Source organism: Brachionichthys hirsutus, chromosome 17, assembly GCF_040956055.1.
Source record: "Brachionichthys hirsutus isolate HB-005 chromosome 17, CSIRO-AGI_Bhir_v1, whole genome shotgun sequence".
Taxonomy (NCBI): Eukaryota; Metazoa; Chordata; class Actinopteri; order Lophiiformes; family Brachionichthyidae; genus Brachionichthys; species Brachionichthys hirsutus.
The window spans coordinates 11,122,406-11,145,030 of record NC_090913.1 but is presented as its reverse complement, the minus strand read 5'-3'; the positions used below and the strand labels follow the sequence as shown (position 1 = coordinate 11,145,030).

At 48.7% G+C, this 22,625-nt stretch overlaps 2 protein-coding genes across 2 annotated transcripts; both read right to left on the bottom strand.

The window, feature by feature from the left end:
• Nucleotides 1-1,197: 1,197 nt before the first annotated feature.
• On the bottom strand, nt 1,198-16,020 carry si:dkeyp-9d4.3 (caskin-1). The gene is made up of 22 exons (XM_068750979.1): nt 15,927-16,020; nt 13,345-13,396; nt 12,526-12,623; nt 11,182-11,327; nt 10,989-11,084; nt 10,778-10,899; nt 10,099-10,207; nt 9,569-9,677; nt 9,355-9,449; nt 9,090-9,204; nt 8,272-8,577; nt 7,083-7,181; nt 6,814-6,998; nt 6,560-6,641; nt 5,860-5,930; nt 4,898-5,005; nt 4,337-4,438; nt 4,118-4,256; nt 3,182-3,984; nt 2,453-3,110; nt 1,659-2,160; nt 1,198-1,294 (listed from the first exon to the last, which is right to left on the bottom strand). Exons 1-22 carry the CDS (start codon nt 16,018-16,020, stop codon nt 1,198-1,200), a joined length of 4,188 nt encoding a protein of 1,395 aa, XP_068607080.1.
• Nucleotides 16,021-17,575: 1,555 nt separating this feature from the next.
• Nucleotides 17,576-18,584, bottom strand: LOC137906568 (suppressor of cytokine signaling 1-like). Its single transcript, XM_068750855.1, has 3 exons — nt 18,438-18,584; nt 17,973-18,154; nt 17,576-17,903 (listed from the first exon to the last, which is right to left on the bottom strand). The coding sequence occupies exons 1-3, from the start codon at nt 18,582-18,584 to the stop codon at nt 17,576-17,578; spliced, it is 657 nt and encodes a 218-aa protein (XP_068606956.1).
• Nucleotides 18,585-22,625: the final 4,041 nt, after the last annotated feature.

The window sequence follows — 22,625 nt, the reverse complement described above, 5'->3', positions numbered from 1 at the left end:
AGACAAGATGGACGGTGGGCCGATTGTAGGCAGTTTCACTAACCAACACTAGAGGGAGCTCTAACAGCTCAAAACCCCAGCTACATTATAAACTGTATACTGAGCTGTACTATATAAAGCATTGAAATATAGGATTATCTTTCAAAAACACTGTTCACTGCAGCAGCACAAAGGGAAACACCGGCGTGAGTGTGTGTTTTTATACTGGTGTGTGTGTCTTTGCACGGAAATGTGTATGAAATGTGTGTCGATTCAAATCCACACTAAAACCACAATCGATGCAGCTCGACACCACCGAAGCAGAACTCCAGATCACAACCAATGTAATGTGTGTGTGTGTGTGTGTGTGTGTGTGTGTGTGTGTGTGTGTGCGTGTCAAGGTTCTACATTGTCGTTCCGATCTAACTACTGTACGGGTGGGAGGACACTGACATGAGCATTAGCAAGGGACGACACACACACACGCTCTAAACAACAACAACAACAGCAGCAGCAGCAACAGTCAGAACAATAGCAACAACAGCAACATGAAGAGACACACACACACAACACACAGGTCAGGAAGTCCAGCGAACCACAATCCTCCCCTCGTACGGAAGAGAAACAGAGGCTCTGGAGAAATGCGTCCTTTTTGACATTGCAGGAGACGGACTCAGAAAGCAGCTTTCTCCCTGTGTGCTCTTTTCAGAATCTCCTTCCGGTATATCCTCCGTTTGTCTCGTCTACCTATCAAACAATCTACCTGTTGCTCTGTCTGTGTGCTTATTTTATATTTTATGCGTCTGCCACCCTGTCTCGCTGAGTTAGGATCTCCGCCGGAGTCTGCAGAGAGAAAAAACGGATGAGGAAAAACTATTGTGCTTCTCGACGCAACGCAGCCATCTGAGGCTGTGCGGCGGCGGCGATTCGCTGGGCTGCAGAGGTCAGAGGTCGTGTGGGAGTGGCCTCCTCGCATCGGGAGGCGAACTTGAGCTACCACACCAGACGAAGAGGACTCCCCTCCTCCGTGTATTGTAAAAGGCTACATGAGAAGCGCTCAACACACACACACACACACTCGCACACACACTCGCACACATGCACACACTCTCTCTACGAGCGCCAGCGTCGAGCCTTTGGAGTCTTGGTACACCAACGCATGAAGGGGGGGGGAGGGGAGGGGAAGGTCTTCTTGGAAATGGCGGCCCGGGCAGGAGATCAGTCCAACATTGCATCCAGTTGGTCCGCCAAGTCGTCAAACATGCTGCCGATGTCGTCCAAGATGGAGACGGTCGTCTTTTTACTGGGCAGAGAGCTGGAAGCACAAGCAGCGAGAGGGTGAGCTCATAATGAGGCGGTCTCAGCGGCAGATCGGACATGTGGAGAGGAGAGTGGGAGGGAATGCGGCGGTGTTCCTCCGCTCAGGTAAACAAGGCTCTCCTGAATCACTTTGATTCTGTAAATCTCATTTCAACCTGTAAATAACCAGGCTAACCCCCCCCCGCCCACCGCCCCACCCTCGCTTTCAGGCGCCATGCTAAGCTGGGCTAGTACTGCCCAGCCTCCAGCTCTGAACTCACCTATAATAATTGCTCCAATGCGTTTTCAAGAATTTCACAGGAATGAAAAAAAAAATAGTGAAGAAATAATGTTTAGATCTCATATAAAATCCCACTCACTCGTTTTGTGCGTCCTCCTTTTTGATTTTGTGTTCCACGGCCTGCACGGCTGCAGTCAGAGAGGCACTGGTCTCCTCCAACCGATGACGCACCTGCTTTTCTTCCTCTGCTTGACCCTCTCCGACTTGCTCCTCGTGCCTCTCTCTCCTATTCTCCTCTTCCTCGCTCCTCCTCTCCTCTTCCTCCTCTGCCTCCCGCCCGACCAGAAGGTCAATGGAGAGACCGGCGATGGAGGAGCGGGGAGGTTTGACAGGGTGTGGGGAGGGGGTGGAGGGACTTTGGGCTGGTGAAGGGGAAGCAAGAGGGAGTCCCGGAGAGAGGGAGGGAGCAGTGGGGGTGTCAGGAGCAGGAAGAGGAGCAGGGAGTGAAGAGAAGGGTTTGGGGCCGTCTGAGGCAGGACTGGGAATCATGGCGGCTGGAGTTACTATCGTTTTGCCTGGTTTGGGAGCAGTAGGAGGTCCACGGGGTTTTGGCGACACGGGAGGAGGAACGCGCTTCAGCTCTGATCGGAAAGAGTCAGAAGATGATGTCATTTCTTTCTGAAATGAAACTGGCCAAAGCATTAAATGTCACATTTATAAGATCTGCTGGATGAGCTGGATTCTCATCAGCTTTGGTCAAAACGTCTCCAAGAAATAAAATGTTTGACAGTTTGAATATCAATTTTACCTGATTTAACCTGATTTAACTTAAACTTTATTTAACCTGATTCAACCTGATTTAACGCTTCTTAATGTAGTAGAAAGAAGGAGTGGACCAGGAAATGTAATAAGTGGGACCAGATCTAGTCTCACCAGGACTCTGTGCCAGCTCAGCATCTTCTGGCCCGGGTATGGGGACCCTGCGCGTCGGGGTCGGGGGGTCAGCTTGCGCATTCCTCGGGGTGACTGCGGGTGGTTTTGGCGAGACCGGCGGCTTCAGGGACTTCCTAGCCTCCATCCACTCACAGCTGTCTTTGCTGGTCTCCGTCCTGTCAGAGACCTCGGACGCCGGCCTCCGCCTCAGGACCGAGCCGCCGTTCTGCTGTGGCTCGCCTCCATCTTCACGGCTACCGTCTGCCTGACCGCCGGGAGAGTCTGATTGGTTGTTGCTTTGAACGACCCTTTCCGTGTGCTTAGACGCGCGGGGCCGCCTGCGGACGGTGTCGGAGCCGGTTGCCATGGTAACGGCAGCGGCAGTCACGGAAGCGGGTGCTTCAGAGTCCTTTGGCGGGGGACGCGGCCTCCTCCGCAGCGTTGCCGTGCCGTCGGTGACCTCTGATGACGAGGAGCCCACGGTGGAGCGGGGGCGGGGCTCCGGACGTTGTGGGGCTCCTTCCTGAGGTAACAGATCCACCTGGGCACCAGAGAGACCTTCTGCTCCACTGATGGTTCTGCGGCGACTTAAGACATCATCATCCTCAGCGCCAAGACCTCCTGCGCCCGCCTGGCGCCGAAGCGCGGGCGGACTCACCTAAAGATCACACGACGGTTACTCATGCATACCGAGACTTTAAACATGTGACTCTTACGGTTCACGCCCACCTGCAGGAAGTTGTTGCCTTCTCCCAGATTCCTCGGCAGGGCTTTGGCGCTACTCACGATGGACGTTTCCAGCATGGCGGCGAGGCTGCGAACACTCCCAGAAGCCCCCTCTGATCTCGCCAGTCCTGCTGAATCCTGAGACCTGTACGCTGACGCCAGGCCCCCGCAGTCGCTGGCTCGTCGCTCTCGATAGGTTGGCAGGCCAAGAAGCCCCTCCCCGTGTCCATCTACCTCCTCATCACCCCCGGTAATGGAAGAACAAGAACGCTTAGGGGGCGTCGGAGGCCGACCTTTTCGACGAGGGCGGAGGGTGACGGATGATTGGCTCCGGTTAACTGTGACATCATTGGGGCTAGCAGTATGGGCGGAGCTGCTGCGGCACACGGTGGCATATCTGGAGTCCGATTCTGAGCCAATCAAACTGTGAGTTCTCCGTCGCTCTTCCTCCTCGCTGGGCAAACGGAGCAGCGGCACAGAGGAATCAGCCGCCGCCGCCTGAGTGGAAGGGCGTGGCCGAGCCCTGGGAGAAGGCTGCTGGGTGTGGCCATGCGTTGGCGGATGTGGTGCGGTTTGTTTTGTCGCGTGGGGAGGGGTTCGTGAACGTGTGAGACCCGGGCGGGGTTTGGCCAAAGGGCTGGGGGCGCCGTTCCTCTGCTTCCTCACCTCCCTTTGGGATTCCGACCCGGTGCTGCTGTCCAGGCTGGATCTGGGCGTGGAGGGTTTCTGAGGAGACCCGGAGGTACTTTCTCCTCTCTGCAGCGCCTTCAGCCGCTTTACGCCCAACATCAGCTTCTTCTGATGGCCTGAGGGGGACGGCAAAACACTAAATAAAAGCATCTACAGATTTCAACACGAGAGAACTGCAAATCGATGAAAGTGACCCGGAAATAGGGAAGAGAACCTGTGTTTGGTAAGTATATAGTTTTATTTACTCACCCAGTTTACTGATGCCAATCTCCTGCAGATCCTCAAGACTGATGTCTGAGATGAAGTCGATGTTTTCGTACCCGTTCTGCACCAGAACCTGGTAGTACTGGCTCAGACCCAGGTGAGACAGCCAGTCTGCCAGATTGGCCTGAAACACAAGCGGCACAGATCAGAGGATACGGAGCCGCGTTCTACAGGTTCTCGCTGCAGAACACGCCAGAGCCTTACGGGCTTGTGGTCCGGCAGCCAGTCTGTGGAGGGCAGCCTGCTGATCTCTGACGTTAACTTCTTTCGATGTCCGGGCTTCATGACCCCGATGGCGGTCAGGTCCTTCAACACAGAGCAGACTCAGTGGCATCAGGAATTCAACGCAGCGACTGAAAGTGTCTCTGGATAAACGTAAACCATGTGTGTGTGTGTGTGTGTGTGTGTGTGTCCCCACCCGGACGGGGTTTACATCATATCGCTGTTAATGCACTCACACACACACACACACACACACACACACAGGCGCTGGTATTAAAAACACACTCAAGGACAAACATGGAGTGGCGTTTACAGACCGCAGCACACACAGTATTCAGATAAGGACAGAGGATGAGGAGTGACGAGGTCAGGCTCAGGACTCACACCGGGGGGGGGTCAGGTGACAGAGACAGGAGGGTCATGATGACATCATCCAGGTCAGTGGGGAGCTGACTGAGAGCTCTGCAGGGCAGAGCCTAGACAGACAAAGGGCGGGGCGTGAGGGGGTCCGGGGGCGGGGGGGGGGGGGGGGGGTGACCTTACCTCGAGGGTCATGTGGCTAATGGTGTCTAGATCATATCCCGCGGTGTGGAAGTGGGTGGTGTAGAACTGCAGCTGAAACTCACCCAGCCACGCCACTACTGCCTGCTTCTAGAACACAGAACACAGAACACTACTGCCTGCTTCTAGAACACAGAACACTACTGCCTGCTTCTAGAACACAGAACACGGAACACTACTGCCTGCTTCTAGAACACAGAACACGGAACACTACTGCCTGATTCCAGAACACAGAACACAGAACACTACTGCCTGCTTCTAGAACACAGAACACGGAACACTACTGCCTGCTTCTAGAACACAGAACACAGAACACTACTGCCTGATTCCAGAACACAGAACACGGAACACTACTGCCTAATTCTAGAACACAGAACACAGAACACTACTGCCTGATTCCAGAACACAGAACACTACTGCCTGCTTCTAGACCACAGAACACAGAACACTACTGCCTGCTTCTAGAACACAGAACACTACAGAGCACTGAACACCTTATCTAGGGAACGGCATGGAACCTGCTCTAGAACACTGGAGACATGAAAGATATCTGACACACCTGATGGATTATGAGCTTGTTCTACGTTCTAGAACCAGCTACGAAGAACTCTACTTAGTCACCTGGCAACCAGTCAAAGGGAATTTAACCTGCTTCTAGAGAGGCCAGAACCGCAACAGGCACCTGGTTACTGTGTGGGTTTAGGATGGGGGGGGGGGATTGGGGGGGTGGGACCGTAACTGACTCCTCGATGTGTCTGTCACTCTGCCTGTCTCCATGGTGACGCACTCACATCCCCATCCTCGGAGTGTCGTCTGTTTAGGTGCAACACAGTCGCCCCGGCCGACACCTCCCGGTGCCCCCTGACCCCGCCTGTCCAGACGCCTTTTCTCTCAAACCAAAGAGCTGGTCGGCAATAAACAACAGCAAAATAAAGAAAACTCACTTTCCCATCATCCTCCTCTGCCTTCCGCTCAAATGATCGCTGTTCGTGAGCCGCGGCGCAACTGGAGGAGCCTTGGGCTGAAAAATGAGAAAGAAAAAGAAGTTTGTTTCACTTTTTTTCCATTTCAGTAAATATAACACACTTTTCACAAACAACAATCCACACATGGTGCATTTCTCTCAACAACTTGTGAGCTTCCATGCTATATTTGTGATGTTCACCTCAGCCTGGGAGGGATTAAAATATGCTAATTATATGTTTCTTTCAAAGTGAGGTTAGTAATTAAACAAGCCCAAATTTAAGGGTAGTGGAGGCGATGCGATATAAATATCCATACAAACCACTGTGCGCAAGAAATATTCCAAAACTGTAGTTTCTGTTCAGTTCTTACCAGTGTCAGCTCATTTATGTCTTAAACAGCAACCCCCCCCCCCCCCGACTATTTAGAGCAGCTTTTCATGAATAAAGCACGATTTAAACGGCTTCATACAGAGTCGAGCATGGAGAACGCTGCTCGTGTCTGATCGCGTAGAGGCAGGCGGTCTTTAGAGGGTCGGGTTGACTGAAAGGCACCCGCAGGAAAAATGTATTCTCAAATGCAACTGTTCAGAGGCATCACCCAGATGTGTTATCCCACAGTGTGGACGACAAGCGCAAAACAACACAGGTGATCTCAGGTTGTGCTTCCTGTTGGGCTTACTTGATGACTGCTCTACAGACTGCGACTGCTCCAGGAGGTGCTCCTTGGCTTTTACCGACTGGGACAGCACTGTGGCCAGGAGCTAGAAGACACACACACACGCACACACACACACACACACACATGAAAAATTCACTCACCTTCCTTCACCTCTTAAAATAAACAACATCCTTTTAGCAGAATGTGTGGAAACAATGCTAATCGTCTATTTTTGTGGCAGACACACACATAAACCAAAAGGACAAAATGCCCACCTTGACGCCCTCGGCCTGTGCATGCAGGCCTGGGGCGTTAAGGCCGTGCGTGTTAACCCCCGGCGTGGCCGCCGGGAGCGGGCTGGGGGCCGGGGTCGTCAGCACGTGAGTGTTTCCAGAGCTCTGCAAGCTGCTTGATGAGCGCACGCTGCCGATGCTGCCCACGCTGCCGCTGCGCTCGCCACCTCCACACGGACACACACACGGCGAGGTATTATATAGACAACTTTCCAGGAGCGCGTGGCTTCGGTTGCTGCCCGTGGGTTTACCTGCCAGCGGTTTGCGTAGCACCCAGATATCCTCACTGGTGCTGCTCTGCTGGCCCAGAGTCGGAGAACCTTGAGGGCTCGGCTCGGCGGTCCGCGACCCTGTGGCGAGCAGACACACGCACTTGCTGCTATTATGCTGATCTATTCTCCAAGAAGAGAAATAATGCAGACTCTTATCTGTGGTTAGCTAGTTACACACAGTCCCAGTCAAAGGCTTGGGGAAGATATATTTTAAGATTCTTCAAAATCGGTCATCCTTTGATGTCTTTGCACACTCGACATTCTCTCAATCAGCCTCATGATGATGTCATCACTTGGTGCTCTGTTCCAACATATATTATATTGATTTCAGTTCACACTGGAGGTGTGTTTGTGTTGTCGTTTGGCTGAAAACTCCCACTGTGTGCAGACCAGATAGGATGACGCATCTCTGTGATGCCGCTCAAGTGGGTTCAGGTAATGCTGATAGTGTGCAACACCAGTTTGAAGAATCTAAAATACGACACCTGTTTCCTTTCTCAAAACCCGTTTTATTTACTACATTATTCCGTCCGTGTTCTGTAAAAGCCACGAATGCTCAGGTGTCCAATCTTTTGACGGGTTCTTAAGAAATACTTCATTTTATTTTGTCTTGGCTGCACAATATTGACAATACAGTATTGCACTTTTCAAGACAAAATTACTTTAATTTAAATAAATCCAATGATGAGCTTTATGTTAATGTTCATAAAAGAGTGAGTCAAGTCTCCCTGATTTTTGTCCAGCTTTCTTCTTTTTTTTAATGTGTGTCTTTAATTTGAAAAGATCAGTTAAAGGATCAGTTCACTCAAACTGCAAGAAGGTTATTGCAGTGTAGAGGAAGCATGAATTAATAGACAGACTGATCTGTGGATGGTTTCCAGTCTGTAACGTTTTATACTTTAGATTCAGAATGACTTAAAACCACCAGGAATGAGTGCTATAATCGACCTTTTAGCCATTATTGTGAACTGAACATTTAATATACATGCATAGAATTCACTTTTACACACCCACACACTCACACTCACACACACACACATATAAAATATAAATATAGCTGCAGTGATCCTGGAACAAGCAGATAGATCTTATATTCTATATGTGTTCTTCGTCAAACAGTGTGGGAAGTTTTTATATATGTGAGTTAAAGTGATTCTACAGTACGTACCTGTCTGACTCTGCCGCTCCTGAGAATTGGAGAGAGGAGGAGGAGGAGGAAGAGGAGGAGGAGGAGGAGGAGGTGGAGGAGGAGGAGGAGGGGTAGACAGAGAAGGAGGAGAGATGGGAAGAGGAACGTACCCAAAGGAGGAGAAGCGAGGAAGGGACTGCGTGTTGTGATGAAAGAGGGGAGGGGGAGGCAGATGCAGGGGGAGGACTTTGGAGGGAGGGTACGAGTGACCGTTGACTGATGCAATGGGACAGGGGTTGGGCCTGTGGAGGAGGAGGGTGTGGCACTGCAGGGAGGGGGAGTAACCTGGACACGAGCCAGGAGGAGGGAGGTGCAAAATGACAACAACACAACAACAACAACAACTGATCAGTCAACTTGAAACCAAAGAAACCGAATCAGATCTGAACACGTATTAAATAATAACAGATTCAAATCAAAATATGAGAAAAGAATGCATCCAAATATCCACAGGGAAATATGCTCTACAAATTAAAATATAACCTCACCGTAGCAACACAGCAAACGATCTATGTGAACAGAAGCATCGGAATCTACATGGGTTGGGACAAAAGGAGGGGAGGAGGAGGAAGGAGGGAGAGGAGGAGGAAGGAGGGCTGACAGCCATTCGGGAACAGCGTCTGATCAATGGAGATGATTGACAGGTCGGGAGAAATGGATGGACTTGCTACAGATGACGCTGCAGCTAGCAACAATTAATGATTAGCTATCACTACAAAACAGCTGCTGAACTCACGCACGCACGCACACACACACACACACACACACACGCACACAGCTGTGAGGCGGGCGGTCACCTGCCCTCTTGATGACCTCCACCATGTTGGAGGGGAAGTAGCCCACGCGGTCATTTCCTGTGCGGTTGTCGTGAATGCAGCCCTTCCAGCGACCGTCGGCGTGCTGCTCCAGCACCTGTCAGCACAACGAGCACACGTCTCAGCGAGAAGCTGCACGGCACAAATAAAATCAACAGGAAAACGCTGTAGAAACGAGTGGTTTCATCGTTGCCCTCGTCCGCGCTATAAATGTCACGGCAGGCGTGCAACCGCTCGGTCAACCTACGGTGATGATGTCTCCAGCTTTTATGTTGAGGCTGGTCAGGTCGTAGTTGTTGCAGTAATCCTTCAGCGCACGGACCTGCATGGCGGCCGAAGCGTCTGCAAGGTGAGCGTCCAGCAGGGTGGAAGGAGAGTGGAAAACGAGGAAGGGGAGGATAATGAAGAGGAAGACATCCAAAGTTAATAGTGGCGGTGTGTGTGTGTGTGTTTGAGCTGACCTCTCAGCAGCTGCTTGATCTCTCGGCCGGCCTGCGTGGTGGTGAACTGGTTAACGATGTCCAGGGCAGTCTGGCTTAGAGTATTTCTCACTCCTGCGCTGATGCCACTCTGGGTGGAAACGAAAAAGAAGAAAAAAAGCGACTTAAAATGCAAGCAGAAATGGCGTCAGCTCGTAGCAGGGGATGCGCGCTTCCATTCATGCGCACGCCTGCAGACATTGGTCGTACTGTACGTGCTCGCCTCAGCAATAACACTGAAATTCATCCGAGGTGACAAAAAGGATTAAAAACACAACCAGGCTGATCTGAATGTTGCACGGCAGGTAGGACGCTCGCCAGTCTGCTACGCTTTTACGTAACAAGCCGACGTATCCCACGGGCTTCTGCAGACAGCTCGGTGGGACCGACGCCAGGCGCTGAGGTGTAAAGTTGCTCAGCTGTGCAGCGGCAGGGAGGCAGCTTCAGAAACAGTTGCTATTGGAAACATATTTAGCAGGCAGGCAGGCGGGGAGACGGACGGATAGACTCACATCCAGCAGCAGGCGGACGACCTCCGTCTTCCCACAAAGGGCCGCCTGATGCAGTGCCGTGCCGGACTCGGACTGTCTGTTGATGTCTATGCCAGCCTGAATGAGCAGCCTGCAGGACCAAACATTAAAATCAGCCTTGATTTAAAGAGCATATTTCATCAGTGATTATATGGAATATTTAAAACACAAGTCCATCTATACTTGCCTCATTGTAAACTATTTTTTTTTAGTAGCTATAAAAAAAAAGTCAAAAATACCTTAATCTCATCTGGCTTGCTCTCAAATGTAAATGCTCAATGTGGTGATGGAGTTTGGAGTTTTGCCCACATTTTCAAACAGAGGCGTTTAAACTAAGATTTCAAGAGGTCCAGTAGGTCACCCCCCCTCCCCCCCCGTTGAGATATGAGGCCCTTAAGGCTCATTTATGCTCAGCTTTAACGACAAAGGCCTTTCCTCTGTAGTCTGGATTTGCTTTATTCGTATTTGTGGACGATTTCTGAAAACTTATGGTTTTCAGGAAACGGAGCAGAACCACCTGAAACAGCTAGGGGGCAGTGTAGCTATATTTCAGTCAGGACACGACAAATATCTACAGACGCCACAAAGAAGAAAAAGGTAAAAGGTAAAAAGGGCATTAAGCTGTATAACAGCAGACACACACTGAGAGGCGTTTGCAGACCGTATGACGTCGATGTGTCCGTTCTTTGCAGCGAGATGCAGCGGCGACACTCCGTTTGGGTCGGAGGGTTTGGGTTCCAGCATGGCGGCACACATGTTGCTGCTGAGCAGGAGCTGGACCACCTACAAAACAGGCACGCGGTGATGGAGGCGCTTCTACGAAACACGGATATTTTGTGGCGCTTCAGTTCCGGTTTTAATTCAAAGCTCACTCCGACGCGTCCAAATTCACAAGCGAGGTCCAGAGGCGTCTTCCCAGCCGAGTCCGAGATGCACGGGTTGGATTGGTGTTGGAGCAGCATCTCCGACTGTGACACACAATCGCACAGCGTTCTGTCATTAAAGGGATTTGTGTAGCTCGTATAAAGAGATAACGGATCGGTGCTACGGTACGCGAACAGCTACCCCGTCATAATGTCCGTGCTGGGATGACAGGTGGAGGGGGATCTGGCCTTCATCCGACTGCCCGTTGACTGACGAGCCGGCCTTCAGCAGCATTTTCATTGGTTCAGTCTTCCCCTGCCATGCAGCGTAATGCAGAGGACGCATCCCTAGACAAACACACACGCTTTAGCCATTTCAAAAGCCCAAAATCCACCGGGTGCAGCTCCTCCAATCTTGAGTTCTGGACCAAACAAGTCTTTTTTTTATGACATTAAGGGTCTGGTGAACATGCAATGTACATTTTTAATAGTTTCTGGATATTATTAGACCAAAACCTTCCAAAGACAGAAGAACATGTTACCACAGAGTAGCTTCCAACACTAAACTCCCCAGATCAGCGACCGTAAAGGGGAGTTAAGCGACTTTGGATCCTGCAGACCGTGTTTTGACATTAAAGGTGATGCAGAGTTCACTCCAGCATTGAGTCAACCAATGCCTCCAACCACGAGGCGCTAAACACCAATTTGTAACAGCGAGCATGTTTCTCATGGCAGCATCCCAAGACCCCCCAGTCTTGATACCAGCAACGAGCCACACCGTCAGGATGAATAAGGACCCCCCCCCCTTAGGCCCAGTTGGCATGAGGGAGTCCTGACTCAGAGGAGAGGTGCCGGAAGGGTGAAGGAACACAATCACTGGAGCAGTTACAGGAGCTTCTGACACCATTTGAGGAATCTTAGCCCATTCCTTGTGGACAAAGGTCCTCCGGTTCTGGAATATTCCTGGCTTGATCTGCTGCAGCCGCCTTCACGGTGCCTTGGCGGTCAGTTCGGAATCGCGTCCAAGCTTCGTCTTCCTCACAGATCTCGATGCTTCCCCGAGGATCTCCTGATCCCTGATGGAATCCATCTGACTCCCTCCAGGACGCAGGTTTCCAGACGGTTTTCCAGAGCATTAGCCAGAATGTTGTTTCAAATGTGAAAAGAATAATATAATCTGAAGCACTGAGCGGAACCTAATATACAATGAGTATTTTTTTACTTCCTACTGCAGCTGTATTTGAGGCAAACTGGTCTGACTGGGAGTGTCGGGAACATTCTGGAAGGAATATATCTCCCATCTGCTCTGAAATTTCCCCATCACTCTGGAAGCATGAGATGGAACTATTTGCCGCTGGCTATCTCTGCGTTCTTCTTCTCTTTGTCTCGCTTTGTTTGCTGTGTACACGAATCCATCGCTGCTACACACAGTTTTTATTAGCACTCACACGGGGAACACCAGAAATACAGTATTTATGTGATTTCCTGTTCTATTTATTTTAACACAATATGTTTTAAGGACACTTTCTCTGCGTGTCGTCTTTACCTTTATTGTCTTTAATATCCACTGCCGCCTGGGCCTCCAGCAGCAGAGCGATCAGTTCTTTGTTACCGCTCAGAGCAGCATGGTGAAGTGGCGACAACCTTCACACACAGATCACGCAAAGAGACACACACATGTTCACAAAAGCAACGAAAAAAAATAAATAATCCAGAGCACAACTTTACCGAAACAATCTCAACGTGGAGCAGCTCAACCCTCAGCTCTGAGACAGGAGGGGGCAAATGACCTACTTCCATTAATAAGCGATCTCTCCACCCTGAAGCTCACAGCGTTTGTATGTCAGTGTGTGTGTGTGTGTGTGTGTGTCCCTGGAGAATTTGACGGCCGGTCCAGGAGTCAAATCGACGAATCATCGGTCATTACAGAAGAAGCCGAGTCCAATTATCTGAATCCAATCAACATAATAAAATAGATTTTTTTGCTATCTGATGGAGCCAAATGGAACAAACCATGCATGTGCACACACAAAGAGCCTGACCAGTCTAAATATAGCAGAAACCCATCGTCGTGCACGCAGAGTTCACAATGGGACGATTCCGAGCTGCGGAACGTCGGCTTTCCAGACACGGAGGTGAGATGAGGCCTTTCGATAGCATATTGATCTCAGCTGGATGACCTGTTTCCGCTATTTAAGTTAAAATATTCAAGAGGCTTGTCATTGTGTGAGGCTGGCGGACACATCTATGAACTTTCTGGTCACTGAACCTGAACCTGAACCACTTAAATCTGATTCCTTATCATTTTATGCAGAGAAAAAAGCAAATGGAACAATGGCCAGAAGAACGTGAGCCGCCTCCTCACCCATCTGCATCCTGGATGTTGACGTTCACCCGCTTCGCTGCTCCGAGGAGCTCTGGAACAAACAGGAGAGAAGACATAATGTCCAAATGATCATTTGTCCAGTCCCTCCCTGCCCAATTAGGATCAACTTTTCAATTTATGGAAGCTCTAAAATCAGCAACAGTTTCTTTAAGTGTAAAAAAAAACCCCAGAGGCAGTAGAAATGAAAAACTAGAGCACACATCTGTGCCGAGGCCGAACAATCCCGAACATCTGTTTAGCTCTCATAATGGACCGATAAAAGAAGAGGGGGGAGAAGTCCACTAACCAGGCAGGATTTATTATGATAGCTTTTTCAATCCACCTCTTGAATCACAGAGGAAATAGTTGGCCAGATCCTCATTCACAGAGTTTCATGGGTCCTACATTAACTTTGTATAATCCAGTGTAATCCTGCTAACAGATAAACAAACAAACTAAAAAAACAAACAGTCATGGGTGGAAACATAATCTGATAGATGGAGGTTTTTGTTAAATAGGCTTGCTTTGTCCAAACTAAAGTGTGTGTGTGTGTGTGTGTGTGTGTGTGTGTGTGTGTGTGTAGACCTGTGTACATGTGACGAATTTGATTTTGAACAACACACATTCTGAAGAGCAGGCAGGCAGAGCGGTTTGTTCTTCTCTCTGTCTTAACTTTTTTTCTTTTTTTTTTTGGTCAAACCCTCATAATCCACAGGCCATAATCTGTGGCTGTTCTGTAATCTGAGGAAAAGCCTCCCCCCCCTCTCTGCAGCTCTCTGCACTTCATCCCTTCATCCCGCTCTCACACTCTAATTTTCCCTGTAATTTGCTAAAGAGCTCGCGCTGATTGGTAGTTCTGGTGCTTCTGTTTACATGCTGCAGCTGACGTCATGGGGGGGGGGGGGGGGGGGGGGGGCACTCAGTCTTTAGATCATCCTTTCATCTTCATGGCCGAGTTTGCTATTTTATTCCTAATTCATTCATCCGGTTCGTTCATTGTGTCCTTGTACCAAAGTAAATAATTTTACTTTGAATTTGAGTCCAGCACTGCAAACTGATCCCCCGGTTACCATGGTAACCCCCCATGTGCCCCGTCTGCCAATCATTTGGCAGGGATTAGTACGATATTATTCTGCAGCATCTCAATCGGTTTGAGGCTATTGTAGAGTTTATTTTTATGAGACGTTATTCACGTCTGATTCCGGACCATTCCCGGGATGGATCCATTGGGATCGGAGCGCCGGCCAGGCGGGAGCTTTGGGAATAAATCATCCACGACATCTGATCGGGGCTTATTCAAGAGGCTGATGGATTTTTTTTACTGACAGTAGAATAAGGAAAAGCCTCTCTTATTCGCTGGTTTTTAATGGTGCCTGAAAGATGACACCACCAACTAGTGGTTAAGAAGAGGAACTACAACATTCTTCACCCTGCTGTTTTGATAATTTCGGATGAGGAATGCGCAGAACTTTGATAAAAACGCATCTTTCCGTTTTCATCCACACCGCGTCGCCTCCAGCAGCTTCCTCTCTCCCACATCATTAGCAGACTGTAAATAATACAAACGCCATCAGGCACATGACTAACATCTGTGTGTTTGTGCCTGGGCATGCATGCTGCAACGTCAGAGCGGTGTGTGTGCGTGTGTGCGTGCGTGCGTGTGAAAATCCCGCTTCGTTTTCAATTATTCAAACGTAAACCTGCATGCACGCTGTGACACACACGCCACCCATAAGCCACCCTTTAACTTTCCCTCTTCCATTCTAACCTCCTCACCGCCCCCCCCCCTTCCTACCCACCTCACCCCTCTCTCTCTTTTGTCAGTGTGCAGCTCAGAGCTCCCCCCCCCCCCCCCCCCTTCCTACCCACCTCACCCCTCTCTCTCTCTTTTTTTTGTCAGTGTGCAGCTCAGAGCTGATCTGTCCTGGCGTTTGAGGAGAAGTATTTTTCTTGGCACTGCTGGAATGTTCGGAGACGGACACACACACACGAGGGGGGGGGGGGGGGGGGGGGGGGGGGTAGGAGGAGAGCAGCTTCAGGGCTGTAATTGAAATCTAATTATCACCTCAAGTCCCAGCTGACTCAAGCAGCAGCGCGCACATTTGCGCGCCAAGTACATGCACGCACGCAAATATCTGCACGTGTACAATTATTACCACGAACATCTGGCGTCTTCACACCGCAATAACCCCCCCCCCCCCGTCCCGTGAGCGGTGGTGCACGTTCACCTCTCGCGCGCACACACATATACCCCGTCCGCACGCGCGTCTTTTACGCGTTCGTGCAGATAGAAATGATCAGCGGTGGAAAATGGATGACTGTAGCATTTCTTCATCTCCATTCCGACAGTTCTCACAGACGCACGTGCGACGTCATCACTATCACGCATCCGACGTCACCAACGCACACACAACTACTGGCGGTCCGTGCAGGGGCGCACACACTAACGTAAAAACAGTGCACCACGAAGGCACATCAGATTTGGCCTGCACTGTCCTGCGCTGGTAATGTGTACGTGTGTGTGTGTGCGCGCGCGCGTGTGTGTGACAGATTGACAGGAGGGAGGATGGCCGGATACTGACTGGCTTTTCCCGGCCGAGGTCTCTGCAGGATCCGCTGAGCTGTCAGCAGGTCCTCGGTCTTCGCGGCCTGGAGCAGCTCCTGGTCCTTCCCCATGTCCCCGATGTCCCCGATGTCCCCTCCGTCCCCTCCGTCCCCTCCGTCCCCTCCGTCCCTCCTCGGTCCGCCCCTCTCTCCTCCCTTAATCCGCCGCTACATCCTGCTGCCGCCCCGGGCCTCCCGCTGGAGCTGGAGGGCGCGGAGGGATGGATGCCGCCGGGACTGGGATGCTCCGGTTCAACCGGGAGTCCAGCGCTGTCCGTCCCCTCCACCGACCGACACCGAGCCACCGTCCCTCGCTCTCTGTCAGGATGTTTTCCGGCCGCGGGGGACACTCAAGACCAATTGCACCGACTCTATCCGTGACGCTTTCACCGCGGCTACGTGCGCGCCGCGTGCAGCTCGAGCGCGCTCCTATTCGCTGGTTCCCTCAAGCCGCAGTCGCTGATGTTCAACGTGTGACCGCTGTCGCCGCCGCGGTGCTGGACCTGCGCGCGCACACTCACGCACGCACGCACACACACACACACACGCTGTCACATATACGACATTACATAAACACGAGCAACTATAGCTCCAGCGGTTGTAACCCCAGTCTGCGTGTTTGCGCGTGTGCGGCGGACAGTTCAGGAGAGGTCGATTGGCGTGATAATCACGTCCCGCGGGAGGTGCGCGTCGCGGGACAGAAGACAAGGGATCACGCACGGTTTTATGCTGTATTGTTTTTGTTTCTTTTAACCTTTGCGTTAACGACTTTTGTTTCTTTAGTTTAGTACTTTGGATTTTGTGACTGTTGAAATAAAATGTCCTTTTCTCAGTGTGTCAAAACGGTGATGGTTTTTTTTTTTCTTTTTTTTACTCCAACCTGTTTAAGGCTAATGAGACGGAGGTGATTTGAGGACGGGCATCGAGCGCATAAATGCGTCTCTGGTTAATTGGGATTAAAGGGGCCACTGGCAGCAACATTTGGGACAGTAAATGGAGCACAGGACAGAATAGTGGTGCATGCTTGATTTAAAATAGTCAACACTGTGTGCAGCCTAAAGCTTTATATACGGTATATATATTTAAATATATGCTGGCAGATAAATTAAAATTTGTGTAGTTTAGAATTAGCTTTCTCAGATGTTGTGATGCGTTTTGAGTTTCGATAAAAATTTCAGCTGCAACAGAAAACAAATTTTTTTAACTTTTTTTTATTGTGCACTAACAAAATATAGGTTATTAAAGACACAGATATCTATCTGCTAAAGCTAATGTCAGCATTGAGAATGCTGGCATGGTGATGACAAGCAGACATAAAGGTCACCATGTCTTAGCTCGCATTAACACTATGCCGGCGTTTATTTCATTCTTTTACATTTGGTAATAAAAAATAAATAAATATAAAGACAATGTTTTTTTTTTCTATCATAGCAGGAATTAAAGGGGACAAAAATCACTTTTCCCATCTTTCTACACTAATATTTTGGTGGTTTCGGGTCATTACCAACCCAAAAACTGTGAAATGAAACCGTCCAGTTGACCCTGCGTTCTGTAATCAAGTATTGAAACATGTCTGGCATGCAGCCCCCCCTGGCAGACGCGGACATTTACACAGACACACGTGTGTCTATATACAGTAAGGATAGACATGCACAAAGTCTTTCACTCCACTGCTGAGTCCGGATAAGGTGCTGATCCGTTCCGCTCCGTGCGCGCGGATCAGAGCCCGTCTGCACATTTGCTTTAGGCGCTCCGGTCGCTCCTTGCGATACGGCGACGTCAGCTTGCAGGAGGAGCCGGTGTAAAACGTGAGCAGGTCAAAGAGCGACGGGAAAGTCTTGTGGCTGCCGTGCAGACTGAAGAGCAGGCTGCTGTTCAGCTGGATGCGAACGCTAGTCGGGCCGCCGTCGCTCTGGTAACTCAGGGTGAAGAAAACCTCGGGCTGGACGCTGTCCCTGCACAGTGGAGACATTTGGAACGATCAAGACATCAAACACAACACGAGCACGTTGGTGGTGCGCTACCTGATGAGGAAGTTGCCCAGCGGTGCATCCGTGAGTATCCCATGGGCCTCCTCCATGGTCATCGCTCCCCAGTAGTAGCCGCTGTGTTGGAGGTGCCCGAAAGTGAGCCTCACTAGTTTATACTCAGCAGCGCTTCGGAACAGACGGAAGTGGGTGGGCAGGCCGCCAGCTCCCTCAACGCCCTGCGAAAGAGGACGTATTAGAAATAGTTATTATTATTGACATCTGCAGCAGATCCAGAATAAAACCAACAAATATAAGATGCACACTTTTAGAATAAAAGGATTGTATTGATATTTACACATCATTTCTGGTGGAGTTATGTTATTTTCATTAGTAATTATATATTGTTTTACTGCATTAGATGTTAATAAAACTTTAGATGTTTCAGTACAATTCTTGGCCGAGCCCTCTGCCTATTAAACCAACATCCCATAATATACAGAGAGCAAACTGTGCACGAACCTGTTGCCAGGTTTCGGTTTCCCCTCGGCTCTCTGCTGCAGCTCTCGGTGCTCTTTGTGGAGCCGACACTTCTTTGGGATGTTGATTCTGGTTCTGCTTCTGGTTCTGCTTCTGTCCTGCTGTGCTATCAGGATTGTCTCTGACCATCCTACAAAGGAGACTCCTCCTCTCGATGGCCTGCTCCTCCTCTGCTCACAGGCACCTCCATTACCTGATGGACGCTCAGTCTTCTCAGAGACTCCATGTTGCTCACAAACCAGTGTGAGGTTTTAATCTGCAGGGTCTAAAAACATCTTCATGTCTTAGAAAAGCCAACACTTCTAAAAAACGTTTCAGTCAAAGTAGATTTAATATACATCTGTGTAGATTCTCAGTCCTCCAGGTCGAGGTTTAGATCACAGAATTAGAATTACTTTTCTTGGGCGTGCGTGGAAAATCCTCCGTGCGTGTGTGTGGATGTCAGCGTGGAACAGTTTCCACTCTCAACGACTAAGAAAGCAGCAAACATTTGCTCTGCCCCGCTTCTCAAATTTATCTCGACTTATTTCGACCTGCGACGCGCACCCTGCAGGAGGTTTGTTTACACTCAAAGTCACAAACAAACGTAAACAAATGATTAATATTGCGTATTTTACTGCTTTGATTAGTAACGGGAACATGTCACGTTAATGATCGGTGATCGAAGTGCTTTTAGTAAGATGGGCTGATATGAAATCAGTAAATAACGAAATAACGCAAGCAGCGCAACAAAAGAATAAAATCAGTTTACTTATTTTTATTTTTTTTTAAATATATTTCTATCTGTTTCAGTTGCCCCCCCCCCCCCTAAACCAACTTATTGCAACTCCAGTGATGCAAACATTAAAATAAAACCTGACTTACCGGCGAGCGTCGGATCCAGACGCGCGTCCCTGCAGGAGCTTTCGGTTTGCGCTGCGTTTGAGTCACGGCGGCTGTTTCAAGAGGGGGGGGGGGGGGGGGGGGGCTGCGGTTACCTACCTGGAACGGTTCTCCAATGAAGGATTCTGACTGGAGAACAGAACCGCGCTGCACGCCACACACACACACACACACACACAGGATGATTCAGGTGACAGCCCGGACGCGCTTTCACTTTCATTCTAGTGTGCGCTTTTTGTAAATCACGTGATCTACGAGATTGGCTTCCTTGTCAAATCCCGCATCCACGTTTGAATAATTGAATTCCGTGAACGGGAAGATTCCATCCTTGGAATCTGGAATCACACCAGGATCGTTATTTAATAGGCATTCAATAAAAAAAATAGAAAATACAAACATACTTCACACCAATGGTTGAGTTTCTTCAGGATCTCCCGGTGATGCGGGCTCACCACAGTAAGTGACGTCATCCATGTGGAAACACGCCTCCTGTTACAGGTCAACACGGACCAGGCCCTGGAGATGCCATCATTCACCTGGAGGCTGTGTGGGTCCATAAGGGGGAGGATTACTGCTGTAATGGACTCTGATGGGGGCGGGGACACTTATTACTGGTTGTGAGAAATCCCTTTATAATAGTGCTTGTGAAAAGTAAACATAAAACAAATGGGAAGGTATGTTCAGTGTTGGCATGTGATAAGAAATGGAGCAACTTCTTTTAAACCCCAGTGTGAATTAGTTTGGATTCACTACCCCCCCCCCCCCATTTTAATGGGAGATAAATGGAAACAAGTCAAATACATTCAATGTGTAACATTATATATTTGTATCTTGCATATAAAAGGTGCAGAAACCAACAATGCAGCCGAAAAGACGTCTACAAGCACGTGTGTGACCTTGGTTGGATTCTTTCAAAATAAAAGCCCCCTAATTTTTAATACAGCTTGTTGTGGTAATTTGTTATGTTACATTTATATCACTTGAAGCCAACCTAACTTCTCCCACGTCTGGGTTTGTCCGTCCGGCTCCCATGACACCGCTGACCTCTGACCCCACCTCTGTTGAGTCTGGATGTGGAGATGCTGGCGTCATGATTCACTCAACGCTTCCTGTCCAAAATAACCATCGCAACCAGTCAACGACTTTTGAAATGCTCCGTCGAATGATCCTCTCTGCCTCTCATTGGTGGAAGAAACAAAGTTATGGTTTTGTTGCGGGTTCTTCGGCAGATGGGCGCCATGCGATGAAACCGTATCACCGCTCACACGCAAACACACTTGATTATCCGTTTATTTACAGTAAACAGCATTCAGCTTTAGAGAATGCGAACATCAGAGGTGGAGTTTTCCCTCTTTGCTTCGTCTGTGCATCATGTAGGCGGCTGCCAGAGGTGACCAAGACGCACTGTAAGAGAGCCGATAAGGAGACATAAAAAAAAACTCCATTACATGAAGGCTGTGTGTAGGAGTGTGTGTGCATCTACATTTCCACCGCCCTGCTTTGCAAAGCTATTTAAATATTTCCTCCAGCCAGTCAGTTCCAAGGAAGTCGGAGGCCTCAATTCCAAACAGCTGTTTCTAAAACACACACACACACAAGAGGAAGTGTTTTCATATCAAGTTCCGTAAAAAGCAGTTTTAGTTAAATACAATTAAATAGTAACGTCATGAACATGAGTTGGATGTGCAAAAACAAAAGTAAAACTGATATGCTGGTGCTGTGCTGCTATTGAATTGTTGTGTGTTTCACTTGTGTTGGTTTGTCTGCCTGCAAAAGCAGCACTGACACAAAAATGACTGACATGTTTTTGTGAACTTTGGAGGGAGGGTTTGGCCATTTGACAAGGAGGCAGTCGTTCAGTCCATTCATTATACACAATGAATATAAACCAATTCTCCCATCCAGGGGTAAATGAAGTATTCTGATTCTGATAAACTATTCAATCTTTTATGAGACAGAGTTAGAAATATGCAGTTTTCACAGAGGACATTTGAATTAAAATGTTGCGTTACTTCGTTTTCACTGCCTCATATATTTACTCTGCATTTTAAGGTTGATTTAAGGTGAATTTCGGATGGTGTGCATGTATTACTTGTACTCTGTTGATTTCAACCAAGAAGAAACACTTACACAACAAATACTGACTTCCGGGAGGCGTGACGTTTCAAAAAACTATGTCCAATCATGTGTTTCTAACAAAAATACTGACCAATAAGATGGGGTTCAGTGGGCGTGATTTGAAGGCGAGTACACAAATAGGACCAGGGGCCTGCTTTTACACTGCGCCGCCACAAGATGGCGCAAAACTACAGTTTATGAGAAGATGTATCGATGAATACAATTTCCTATAGTATATTATGTGGTATTATGTAGTTTTAATAATCTATCAATAAAAAGCGATCAATCCCATCATTATAAACTGTACATTTCTTTATTAGTACCAAAACATATCAGACTTTAAATAAAATAAATATATTTTTATTTCTTATATTTACAAAAATGTTGTTCATTTTAAATTAACACGGTTTAAAAGCCAATATTTTAAACTCTACATTATTTGACATTAGTTATATTGTAGATTGTACAAACCCATTTACAAACCAGTCACTGTCAACAAGTTCATTCATGAAACATGCTCACAAACCTCACCCCACCTCTTAAATCAGGACACTAAACAAAAGTTCCTCTTGGCAGCCCTGTGAATTATTTCAAAGAGGAAACTCTCAGCTAAGGCCTTTAAGGTTAATTTAATCATAAACTGAGATCAATGTGCCCCCTGTTTCATGCTCTATTTAATGCTTTCCATGCAGCAGGAACCTTCAAAGAACCTTAAAATTACATGCACAGAATTCTGCACGCTGTGCATAGACATGATAAATGGCAAAGCTCCAAGTAAAATCACAGGTTCAGGTGCTGGAGGCCGCCTTCACTGAATGTCCGCAGCACCTCTGCTCCAGGAGCAGCAAGGAGCGGCGACCTGTGAATGACCTGAAACAGGTAATCAGCTCACCTCCGAAGCTCATTTATTAAATCTCGACTAGGTCTTGTGTTTTGAAGCTTGTGGAACTGAAACACAAAACTTCAAAATACTTGATGTCTCATTTTACTATAGGTTTGTTTTATTTCATACAGTAAACTGGAAACAGAGAAGACATGCAGGCAAGAAAGAGTTCAAAGGGCAACCACAACCAGCGAGGGCTGCAGAATTAATTATATTATCAAAGCCAAGTGCACCTGAGTCCGCGGCCCCGGGGGACGTCGCTCACTCGTCACCAGGTGTGTGTGTGC